Source organism: Camellia sinensis, chromosome 3 (assembly GCF_055761805.1).
Source record: "Camellia sinensis isolate YWXY chromosome 3, ASM5576180v1, whole genome shotgun sequence".
NCBI lineage: Eukaryota > Viridiplantae > Streptophyta > Magnoliopsida > Ericales > Theaceae > Camellia > Camellia sinensis.
In genome coordinates, this window is record NC_138963.1 from 53,596,274 (window position 1) to 53,609,793 (window position 13,520).

Here is a 13,520-nt window from a genome sequence, read left to right on the forward strand (position 1 = left end):
TTGAACCTCTGTTTTTGGATTGTTTAAACTCCTAATTTAATCAAATATTAAATACATTCTAACAATATTTAAGATAAAGGTTTATGTGAGAAATAATGGGACAAAATAAATTTTGATTCTATTTTTCTCTTCCAAATAAATTAAAACATAATTAAATAGATCATCAAAATAAATTGTGATTCTATTTTTCTCTTCTAAATAAATTAAAACATAATTAAACAAATCATCAAAATCAATAAGTCTAACAAGTGTCATTGTTATATTTTTAACAACAAAAATTGGACATTAGTGATGATTATTATCCTTTTGGAACCAAATTTTTTGTCTTAAAAAATAAACCATTTTGAGACCAAATTATTTTGTCTCTAAAAGTCTATTTATTAGTAACATTTTCAAAATTTTGTCACTAAAAGTCTTGTTTTTAACTTTTCGGGGCGATCTTTTAGCGACTATCTTCGTAACGATAGAAATTGGTCACTAAATGTCTTTTGCAACAAAATTTTCACTTTTAAAGGTCAAAACATTTGGTCTCAAAAACTCTTATATGTTGTAGTGGGAGCTTAATATAAATATGTCAAAATTTTACAAAATTTCAAGGGAAGTCAGTGTAATTTACTCAAATAATAACATCTTAATGAAAAACTTTATAACATTAAAAGATAGTTTTATAAACTTTTTTAAAAAATCGTTATTATTTTTACAAGATACCACTGATATGTTGTTTCTCCTATAATAATTGTGGTTAATATATGTAATTTTTGGATAATGATTTTTGAGTACTTTTTTTTATAAATTTCTAGTATTTTTATTTTATAAGTTGATAATTAAAACACTAGTACTAGGATCATAGAAAATTCTCACAAAACCAATCACAAACGTGAGACAAAGAGATGTGTCTCATATTTGTGAAAATTTTCGTCTTATTAGACTTTTTTAAAGGGTTCAACTTTCTGCATATTCAAATATGAATTTGAGAAAATTTTAGAAGTAATTAAGACCCATTATGAGTTTCATTAAGATAATTTGAATCATTTACTTTGTAGGATTCTCTATACATACTATTTATGAAAAGAAAAGTTAAAAGTACAATTCACTTAAAGTTAACATTAAAAAAATCAATACATGTAATTTTGTATTAAATCTATTTCTTATTATGAGTTCTTTCTTGTGTTAATTATTGGTGTTGATTATTGGGTTTCTAAATAAATATTATTAAATTATAATTGTTCAATTTAATATAATTTTTTTATATTTATTGAAAACAAAATTAATATATTAGTATAAAACATGAAAATTCTGGATAAATGACAGACCCAAAAAAATAAAATAAATAAAAATAGTTTGACCAGTTTATTTGTTTAGTAAAAATTCAATTAGTCCAAATTAAACTTTCAATTTAATAGCCAATTTTTCCCTAACTTCACCCTCCTCTTTTGGTTTCAGACGTCAATTTGGACCTTAATTCAATTGAGTATTCAGAACTAGTTAGTTATTTTGGTTTGGCAACTATTTTAAAAAATCAGTTGTTGTAGTTGTTGTTGTTTTTTTGTTTTTTTTTTTTTTTTTGTATCTTTAGTGGTTTTTTTTTAATGTGTTAAAAAAAATATTTTTCTAGTCAGTCTAGTGTAAAAGAATCTAAAATTAAAAAAAAAAATTCTAAAAGATTTCAATAAGGAAAAAAATTCCATACATTTTTAAAAAAAAATTGTTTTTATTTTTTTTACTTTTTCAATTCATCTAATCGAGTAGAATCTGAAAGTGTAAATTAAAATAAAAATATAAAAGTTCACTAAAGATATATATATATATATATATAACTAAAAAGCTAATCCCAAACACTAACTATAGTTCTTTTGTTTATTAGATACAAAAGTAATACTATACCAAAAAAAAAAAAAAAAAATTATACATAATTTATATACATAATGATATGACTTACTGTGTATCTTTCACTTCAAAACAAACTACCTTTGAAAATGAATTTATTTACAATAATAATATTGTCATATCATTTTTGTCAAGTTTTTTTGTATAAATTTAATGTATGAATATAATTTTTCTATATATATATATTTTTTTTTGTCCAAGTCAGTTTACGCACATCTTGACTAATCGCCTTCCCAATCCGATCAAAGGCTGGCCATCCACACCAAGATTAGGAAATTCATAAGAAATTTCTTTCTTGTCGCATTACTCCACGAGTTGAACCCTGAATAATTGTGTGGGAAAAAAATTATCACCTCTCTCGCAGAGGGTCATTGGGTTTAGAAAGTGTGTTTAGAAAATGAAATTGTATATCATTTTCTTTTTTAATCATTGGATGGTGAAAGGATTGTTTGACAATTGGAATTTTTAGTCAAAAAGTCAAAAAATATTGGCCTTATTTGGGAAGAGGGTTGGATTAAAATAGCCGACTAAAAGACCAAAGAGGTTAAAATAGTCAATAAGATAAAATGTTACATCCAGCTCATAATTATTTCATTTTTTCTCTCACAATCATCAAATTAAATTAAATAAAAAAAAGTTAACCAACTTACCAAAAATAACTTTTTTTAGTCAGGATAAAATAGTCAAAAAGTCAAATAACCAACTAGGTCGTTTTTTGACTATTTTAGCCTGGGCTAAAAAGTCTCGTTTGAATTGAATTTTTTTAGTTTTTTTTTATTTTTATGAAAGAAAAAGTAAAATGATTATGGTTTAAATATAACATTTTATTTTATTGAGTTTTTAACTTATTTTGCCTTTTTGTGACCATCAACATACCAAACGAAAATTAAAATAACCAACTTCTCAAACAAAAATATTATAAATTATCAAATCAATCCTTTTATATTTTTAAGAAGTCAAAAGTATAATTCCCAAACACCCCTAAAACCAGGGCCGGCCCTGGCCTAAGGCCAGTAAGACCCCAAAATTTTGACCTTAAAATAGGACCTCCAAATTTGGTAAAATATTACAGGCTCAATGTTTTTTTCTTTTGGTTTTAGGATCAATTTAAAGGGCCAAAATATTTATTGGGTTCATGTATAGTTTAGCCCATACTTATTTATAAGTGTAGTTTTTTTGCTTATATTTATTAAAATGAAAAAAAAAAAAAATATATATATATATATATAAAAATGTTTGGGCCCAAGAAAAACAATACATACAATATATGGACCCTATTTTTTTTTTTTAACCTTCTTTATCTATTAGATTTTAGTAGAATAAATAATTTTGCCCAAATTTTTTTCTTAGGTCTTTATCAGTTTTAATTGAATAATTTTTTCCTAATTTTTTTGCCCTAATTTTGTTTGATTAAATTATTTTATTTATAATTTTAATGGTTATATGTGCAAATAATTTTTTTTATAATTACAAATAAATAAAAAAATTATAACTTATCGTTTATCTATAATTTTTTTTTTTTCAATATAAGGACTCCCGTTTTCAAAATTCGCCTTAAACTCTCTGAACCTCAGGGCGGCCCTGCCTAACACACCCCTAGAAGGCATTTGTTCCCTAAAGCTGTGTTCGGGATTCATCAATGTTAATATAATAAGGAAAATAATATCACAAATTCACGTGCAATGAGTGCAAGTGGACTAAGCAAGAGTTCTAGATCTGTCAAACAAAGACTATGATACTGAGGCGGTGTTTGGGGAGGATTTTTTTGGGCTTTTTTTTACTAAAAGTTAAATTGATTACAAAACTAAAAAAATAAATTTAAATAAAATATTATATTAAATTTTATAATTATTTTATTTTTTTTTCTCACAAATATTACAACCAACTACAAAAAAACTTAATTATCTTTTCAAATAAAAAAAAAAAATTTCTCAAATAATATCTTATAATTAAAAAAACCTAAAAAAAAAAACTCGCTTCCCAAACGCCCACTGAATTTCATTTGTTGCCTCAGCTGTACCCACCCAGTCACGCTATGCAAATTCATGCACGATCGTAAGCCCTGGCGGCTACACTGTTTCCTAGCCTGCCAGCCACCACAGCACAACTAGACTTACAAATCTACATGTTGAAAAACAGACAACAACTCTGTCACTTTGAAACCATCCACCGTACTCTTCTTCAATATATATGTGAAACACATGTACGAACTCACATAACAACTTTGGAGTCAACCATGACAATGAAAAGAATTATGAGAGAAGACAGAGAAATTGAGAAACTAGCCATGGCAGACTGCTTGATGCTGCTCTCTCGGGCAGGCGAAAACATCACCACACCTGGTGGTGGCCGTGTCTTTGCTTGCAAGACGTGTAACCGGGAGTTCCACTCATTCCAAGCCCTTGGAGGCCACCGAGCCAGTCACAAGAAACCTACTAGACTAATGGTTCAGGTTCAACCACCTCCCAAGCCGAAGAAGCATGAGTGCTCCGTATGCGGGCTAGAGTTCGCAACCGGGCAAGCACTGGGGGGTCACACGAGGAGACATCGGGCCGTTGATGATGATGATGATGATACTAGAAGAGAATCGGTGGTGGAGGGAGTGGCAGCACTGATGCAGAAGTCGAGTAGTAGTAGTGGTGGTGGTGATGATAGTAAAAGAGTTTTGTGGTTGGATTTGAATTTGACGCCTTATGAGAACCACATGAAGGTTAAGAAGACTCCCTCCTGGTTCATTGCTTGACACCACTTTTTTTTTTTTTCCTTTTTTCAGTAATGATAGCTATCATGAAAAGTCTTTTATGAAAATGATCATAAAAGATTTGTGACTTTTTGATTACACTTATAATAAAACACCACATACTAATCAAGGTAATCTAAGGGTCACAAATTTTTTATGATCCTTTTTATGACAAAATTTTCATGATCTCTACCATTTCTCCTTTTTTTTTATGGATCCACCTGGCTTGTTGTTGGGAAAATTTGTATTTAAGTTGATATCTAAATTGTTTTGGGTAAATTGTCATTTTTAAATCAATCTACTTGTATATATGGTTTTTTTTTTTTTTTTTTTAAATTTTTTTTATAGTTGATGGAGTGCTATTAAATAAATTCTGTATTTATGATAATTATTTAAATTTACACAATTGTTAGTTTTTTCAACATTTAATAAATTTGAGTATGTCAGTAAAAATTGAATAATAGTCCTTACAAATTAATTTTAAGTCAAACAATTATCAAGTAATTATCTTAATTATTTGTTTTTTTGGCCTTAATAGGGAGGATTTAAAAATTAAATGTAAAATAAAAATCAATCAAAGAATATGCACAAATTATAAATGAGAATATAAGAAAGGGTTACGCACCCAAAATATAGAAGTGCATGGGGGTTGCATTGTTGTTGGTTGAGAATAAAATGCACCACAACATACAGCATTGTTAAGGTGCCTTTAGATAGTTTTAATGTTGTAATATGAATCAACAAATAGACCTGATTAGATACAAAAATTTGAGTTTGGGAGCATTAAACTCAAATTAGGTATCATCTCTATGTAGAAAAAAAAAAAATTACAAATCATAAAATCGCATATTAGATTGTCTTGTTTGACATATGGCTTAACCATAAAAATATGTAATTTTGTTTGAGCATTGTTGTAATTAGGTTGAATAGGTATAATCAGAGCAATTGCTAATTTCTTCATTGTGTTAACCACTCAAAAAACATTAGAACTAAATAAATCCAGCCAATACATATTCACCTTGCCCATGTTTAATTTGATTTTTAAAAGCTTGTTTCAATTTTTTTAACTAAAAATTAATTTAATAAAATAAATCAAAAATAAAAAATACTTATCACTTTTATATAATTTTATCCTTTGGGAGGTTGAAATTAATTTTTTTAAATATTTTTTTATATTTATTTTTATCAAATTATTTTCAATTTTTCTAATGAATTTTTTGATTTTTTTTTTCTTCTGAAAACAAGCCAAACCACCCATTGTTTTTTACAAAATATTTCAATTAAAAACCAAGTATCTAAACAAACATGCACCAAACAATGATAACTTTGGTAGAAAGACATGGTGGCTTTTGGTTGGTTGAGCCAACATGTATACTCAACACAGGTGGCTAAATTTCAAAAATAATTTTTTGGAGAGAGTTTAGAAAATTTGAAAATTTGTTTGGTTGTATATTTTAAAAATATTTTTGGAGTTTGAGATGATTTGATATTTTTTGGTAATTGAATAGATAAGTATGAGAGGAAAAGTGATTGAGAATGAGAGAAGAGACAAAAAAAGTAATTGATTGATGTGTAGTAGAAAGAAAAGTGATTTTAAAATTTTTTTCTCCAAACTTTTCAACCAAACATGTTTTTGGAATTTTTTTCTCAAAAAACATATTTTGAGAGACCAACCAAACATATCCGTAATTTTTCATATGAATAAACACAAGCATATTCAATTGCTATAAATCTATAACCCATATATAAATCACAACAAAAACACTACGAAGCAAACAAATAAAAAACATGCAATCTTAGACACAAAGCAGCCATACAAGTTATTGTTTAATTGTTAACTAACATTATCTTCACCTAAGGCTCTTCTTCAACTTCATGATCATTAGGAATGAAGCTAATCATAATATAAAATCTTTTGCTGACCCAAACAAGACCACCTTAATAGTGAACACTGTTTGAAAGAAGAAATCAAAAACAAACATTTTCGTCCAAACTCTGACCGACAGTGATGTGGTGTAATAGGCGTCAATTTTTAATTTATTACACATCTAATGATAAAAGGCCAAACTCTTACTATATCATTATACCAAATTGTAGATTTCTAACATTTTAAAAAAATTTATTATATATTATAAGAATAAAAATGCTACAAATCCAAACTTATAAACCCATAATTTATCCATCAATTTTTTATTTTTTATTTTTTTTATGGATAAATTCTTGGTTTATAAGTATCTTATTATATGAAATATTTGTTGGACAATCTTCACTGTATTTAAAAAGATTAAATTCTGTTGTGTACAAAATAACAACAAGAATATAAAGAAATAAAGAAAATGAGAGAATATGTTTGATTACAAAAATCAAACTCGAAATAAAAATAAATAAATAAAACCACAGATTTTATTTTGTTACAAAAACAAAATAAAATCTGATTAAATAAACAAATAAAAAACAGAATGAAATTAAATAACTTACTTGGTTAATTTGTTTGAATAACTTTTCTGATCAAGTCCAGTGTTTAACACTGTGTCCTTAAGACAGATTCGTCCTCTCCACGGTGCTTTCAGAATTTGGACGTCTATCTCCCAAGATGAAATGATCTTACCACAAACAATAGCAGCACTACAAATTGTTTACCTTACGAACACACTAAGTGTTTACACTCTTTCTTTCAGAAATAAAATGCAGCAAAATGCAGAGATTTAAAGCAGAGGATGGAGTACGAAAATTGGAGTTAAATCTAAATGGGAGGCTAGTCTATTTATAGATGTAAAGGTGGTTCTTGGTTTTGAATTGAACAGGTATAAAACCTGTTAGTTTCAAATTTAAACAGATTTGAATCTGTTGGGTTAATAAATCAAACAGATAAAAAACGGGAAGGGCTCTATTTGGATGGGCAATAAATCCAAACCAGTTTAATTCTGCCCTGTTTGGATGTACAGAAAATCCAAATCAGTTTAATTTGAATTCTGGATTTTATTTTACCAAAAAATAAAATTAAATTCAAATATTTTTGGCCCAAAAAGATTAGAAGCCCAACCCAACCACACACCACGCACTCGCGCCCAAGCCCAGGCCCAGCCCGCCGGACGGCGGCGGCGGCGCGCGCGCGTATGTGGTGATTTTTGGGTCCAATGGGTCTAGCCCATTTTGCCCATAACCTCTCCCTCTAAAACACTTGGGTACCCCTTGGGGCACACCCCAAGTATCTCACCCAAGCCTTATAAACCCTTTTAAAACTTCCCACCAAATCAATGTGGAACAAGCCAATTTACCACCTTAAGGAATTTCCACCAAAACTCAATTTCCATGGAGCACACTTTGGCTTCAATTTCCCATTCACTCGGTAATGGTTTTGAGCAACCAAATATACCACGTGAATCACAACGCGGCATAGAACGCGTTACCACTTTGACCCGAGTAAATCGACACTCGGGGCCCACCTAAAAAATAGACCAAACTTGAGAAAAAATTCTGATTTTATCCAGAATTTTTCTACCATTTCCAACAATCCCCCACATGAATAGAATTTGATGATAACGGAAATGCAACAATATGCAGATTTTAACGAAAGAGTATAAGTCGAAAATATCTTGCATCAGGATAGGTAGTTTTCGGCCTTGAACCTTCCCTAGTGATAACCTATCGGACTTACTGGCTAACCAATGGACGCGATGCCTTGAATTGTTCAGCCGTTTGTGTAAGCCAAGACAATAGATTTCACACAAAATATCTTCTGACACATCGTGGTTCTCACTGTTGTGTTCATTTTGGCCTTGAACGCGCCTGATTTTTATAAGTGTTTCTAGAGAATTTAGCATTTTCATTCTCATAGAACCGGCCCCAGTTCAACACTCATATAGGTGATTTTTATTGTGAGTATCTCATTATACTCGTCTTGATTTTATACCTTAATCAAGATATAAGTAATCATTAAAAGCAAAGCTTATCCTTACACCCCTGCATACAACATATGTTGCAGATATCACTCTCACCATAGGAATGGGTAGGGAATTTTTAATCCCTTGGTGATTTCTGGTGAGCCATACATAACTTAGTTGTCCCTTTGAACTTAGTTCTTGGGATCTCCAGTCATATAAGTAGGGTTACCATTATGACGACTCTTATGTAATAGGCTTTAATCCCATCCCCTTCGATGAACTATGCACTAGCTCTTTTGGCAAACCTTTTGTTAACGGATCCGCAATATTCTCTTTAGATTTTATATAATCTATTGAGATTATTCCGTTTGACAATAATTGCCTTACGGTATTATGTCGACGACGAATATGTCGTGACTTACCGTTATATATGTGATTCTGTGCCCTGCCTATTGTAGATTGACTATCACAATGAATGCAAATAGCTGGCACAGGTTTTGGCAACATTGGAATGTCTTCTAAGAAGTGACGAAGCCATTCTGCTTCTTCCCCTGCTTTGTTCAAAGCAATGAACTCGGATTCCATTGTGGATCGTGCGATGCATGTTTGTTTGGTAGATTTCCAAGAAACAGCAGCGCCTCCTAAAGTAAAGACATATCCACTTGTGGATTTTGAATCTTTAGTATCCGATATCCAATTTGCATCACAATAACCTTCAAGTACTGCTGGATATCGAGTAAAGTTCAAACCATAGTCACGGGTAAATCTTAAATATCTAAGAACCCGAATGATCGCTTTCCAATGGTCTTCTCCGGGGTTACTAGTGTACCTACTCAATTTACTGATAGCATAAGCTATATCAGGACGAGTACAATTCATTAGGTACATTAGGCTTCCAATGATTTGGGAGTATTTTAACTGAGACACTGCATCACTTTTATTTTTCGATAAATAAAGACTGATGTCTACAGGTGTTCTAGCTAAATTCAAATCTTCCTTGATAAATTTATCAAGAATTTTCTCAATATAATGAGATCGAGATAATGCATATCCGTAAGATGTTTTAGTAATTTTCATTCCTAATATAACATCTGCGACCCCTATATCTTTCATATCAAATCTTTTGTTAAGCATTTGCTTAGTTGATTTGATCATGTTTTGACTGCTTCCAATGATAAGCATGTCATCTACATAAAGACAAACTATGACATATCCTTGGTCAGTGTTTTTAACATAGACGCATTTGTCACATTCGTTTATCTTAAACCCATTAGTAAGCATTGCATGATCAAATTTTTCATGCCATTGCTTAGGTGCTTGTTTTAATCCATAAAGGGATTTTACAAGTCGACAAACTTTATTTTCTTGCCCTAATACTACAAACCCTTCGGGTTGTTCCATATAGATCTCTTCATTTAGATCACCGTTTAAGAAAGCCGTCTTAACATCCATTTGATGTATTTCTAAATTAAACAACGCTACTATAGAAATAAGCATGCGAATGGATGTTATTCTTGTTACAGGGGAATATGTATCAAAATAGTCCAGACCTTCCTTTTTTCTATAACCTTTAACAACAAGTCTTGCTTTATACTTGTCAATTGAACCATCTGTTTTCATTTTTCTCTTGAATATCCATTTACATCCAAGAGGTTTAGAACCTGGTGGAAGATCCACCAATTCCCAAGTATGATTTTGCATAATGGATTCAATTTCATTATTAACAGCCTTTTTCCACAAAGGTGCTTCAGGACCTGTCATTGCTGCCTTAAAGCTTTAAGGTTCATTTTCTAACAAGTATGTCAGAAAATCTGGACCAAAGGATTTTGATGTTCTCGCTCTTTTACTTCGTCTTGGTTCATCATTAGTTAAATCCTGTTGGTCGAGACTATTACTAGTCTCTTTTGTTTGATCACAGCATTCCTTGACTCTATAATAGTGTTCACATTTATATCAGGTATTTCTGATTTATAAGTCAGAAACCGATATGCACTACTATTCTGAGAATAACCAATAAACACACAGTCTATTGTTTTTGGTCCAATCTTTGTCTTTTTAGGAACAGGAACTTCAACTTTTGCCAAACACCCCCACACTTTTAAGTATTTGTAGGAAGGCGATCGACCTTTCCACAATTCATAAGGAGTGCTGTTAGTTTTCTTGTGGGGTATTTTATTAAGAACATAATTAGCAGACAATATTGCTTCCCCCCACAAGTTCTGTGGTAAACCTGAACTTAGTAACATAGTATTCATCATTTCTTTGAGAGTTCTATTCTTCCTTTCAGCAATTCCATTTTGTTGTGGAGAATAAGGAGCTGTAGTTTGGTGAATAATGCCATGTTGTGCACAAAATTCATTTAATGGTGCATCATATTCACCACCCCTATCACTTCTAACCATTTTAATGGTTTTACCAAGTTGATTTTCAACTTCTGTTTTGTAGAGTTTAAACATTTCTAAGGCTTCATCTTTACTTCTAAGTAAATAAGCATAACAATATCTTGTGCAATCATCGATAAATGTTATGAAATACTTTTTGCCACCTCTAGTTTGAATAAATTTTAAATCACATACATCAGTATGAATTAATTCTAGAGGTTCGGTTTTTCTTTCAATCGATTTAAATGGAGCCTTAGTTAGTTTCGCTTCTACACAAATTTTACATTTATGATTAGGATTAATTTCAAACTTTGGTATATGATTTAAACCAATTAATCTACGCAAAGCATCAAAATTCACATGTCCTAATCTACCATGCCATAAATTTGACTCAAGAATATAAACAAAAGATGTGTTATTCTTATTCATAGCAACTTTCGGTACAACTGTCATTACATTCAACTTAAAGAGACCATCACTCATGTATCCCTTACCAACATACATATCACTCTTTGTTAATACAAATTTATCAGACTCAAAAACAAGCCTAAAACTATTTTTACTTAACAAAGAACCAGAAACTAAATTCTTCCGGATGTCAGGTACATGCAGTACGTTGTTGAGGGTCAGTTCTTTCCCTGATGTCATCTTCAAGATCACTTTCCCTTGTCCAGCCACAGTAGAAGTAGAAGAATTTCCTATGAAAAGTTGTTCACCATTTGCAGCCTCATTGTAGGTAGTGAACATCTTCTTGTCCGCACAAATGTGACGAGTTGCTCCAGTGTCAACGCACCACTCTTTGGGATTTCCAACCAAGTTAGCCTCAGACACCACAGCAGAAAGGTTGATGTCATTCACTCCGTCAGAGATGTAATCCAATTCTGTTACATTGGCCTGATTGGTGGTCTTCTTACTTGTACTTCCATGATCCTTCTTAGGGCGGCGGCAGTCAGAAGCTCGATGTCCAGTTTTGCCACAGTTATAGCATTTTCCTTTGAACTTCTTGCTACTATCGCCTTGTTTAGGACCATCTCCAGTAAACTTTCTCTTTTTGTTATGTGGTTTATGAACTTGTTCTACTACATTAGCCTTGGACTCAATGAGATTTTTCCCATTCCTCTTTTCAGCCTTTCGGTTATCTTCTTCAATTCTTAATCTTACAATCAATTCATCCATAGTCATCTCTTTGCGTTTATGTTTTAAATAATTTTTGAAATCTTTCCAAGCCGGTGGTAACTTTTCCACTAAAGCAGCGACTTGGAATGACTCGCTAAGAGACATACCTTCTGAATGAATATCATGCAGAATTATTTGAAAACTTTGAACTTGAGATATTACCGTTTGGGAGTCTACCATAACAAAATCCAGAAATTTCTTCGTGCCGGCATCTTCTGTCTTGTATTTCTTCTCCAAAGAATCCCACAATTCTTTTGCTGTTTTCAGAGGACTGTATACATTATACAGCATATTGTCAAGGCCATTTAGGATGTAGTTTCTGCACAGGAAATCTGAATGTTTCCAAGCATCTACAGCGGCAACAACTTGCCGATCACTTTCACCCTCTTTAAGTGCTGGAGCCTCTTCATGGAGAAACCGGGCCAAATTAAGAGTTGTAAGATAGAACAGCATCTTCTGCTGCCATCTCTTAAACTCGGTACCGTTAAATTTCTCCGGTTTTTCTCCATGATTGATTGGTACATGAACATGGTTCTGGATAGGGACCGAAGTAGGTGTAACAATAGGAGTACCACTGCCAGATGCAGTTTCAGTTGTAGTAACCATAATCTCTGATTACAAAAAGCAGGAAAAAAAATAAAACACAAATTAATTTTCTAGTTACTAAAACCAGAAAATAAATTATAATAACAAAATAATTTTATTTTCCTTGTTACTAAAACTAGAAAAATAAAATATCATAAGAATTTTCTGCAATACCAAATAATATTCTGAATTGTTAATGACACCAGTATCGTACTACTAGTTGTTGTCAAAGAAAAGAGACAGTATATTACTACTATCTGTCAAATAGCATAAATCACTATTTGTTTTTCCAACCAGAATATTACTTTGAAAACACAGAAAATTAAATACAATGAAGATACCAAAAAAGGAGTCTGTCTTAAGATTGTTGGACAATCTTCACTGTATTTAAAAAGATTAAATTCTGTTGTGTACAAAACAACAACAAGAATATAAAGAAATAAAGAAAATGAGAGAATATGTTTGATTACAAAAATCAAACTCGAAATAAAAATAAATAAATAAAACCACAGATTTTATTTTGTTACAAAAATAAAATAAAATCTGATTAAATAAACAAATAAAAAACAGAATAAAATTAAACAACTTACTTGGTTAATTTATTTGAATAACTTTTCTGATCAAGTCCAGTGTTTAACACTGTGTCCTTAAGACAGATTCGTCCTCTCCACGGTGCTTTCAGAATTTGGACGTCTATCTCCCAGGATGAAATGATTTTACCACAAACAATAGCAGCACTACAAATTGTTTGCCTTACGAACACACTAAGTGTTTACACTCTTTCTTTCAGAAATAAAATGCAGCAAAATACAGAGATTTAAAGCAGAGGATGGAGTACGAAAATTAGGGTTAAATCCAAATGGGAGG

At 31.1% G+C, this 13,520-nt stretch overlaps 1 protein-coding gene across 1 annotated transcript; it reads left to right on the forward strand.

The window, feature by feature from the left end:
* Positions 1–4,072: 4,072 nt before the first annotated feature.
* RHL41 (C2H2-type zinc finger family protein) lies at positions 4,073–4,630 on the forward strand. Its single transcript, XM_028202147.2, has one exon. The coding sequence runs from the start codon at positions 4,124–4,126 to the stop codon at positions 4,628–4,630; it is 507 nt and encodes a 168-aa protein (XP_028057948.2). The 5' UTR covers positions 4,073–4,123.
* Positions 4,631–13,520: the final 8,890 nt, after the last annotated feature.

Bases quoted from the DNA above. Each gene is read 5' to 3' on its own strand.
- RHL41 (XM_028202147.2), top strand. From the start codon at position 4,124: ATGACAATGAAAAGAATTATGAGAGAAGACAGAGAAATTGAGAAACTA.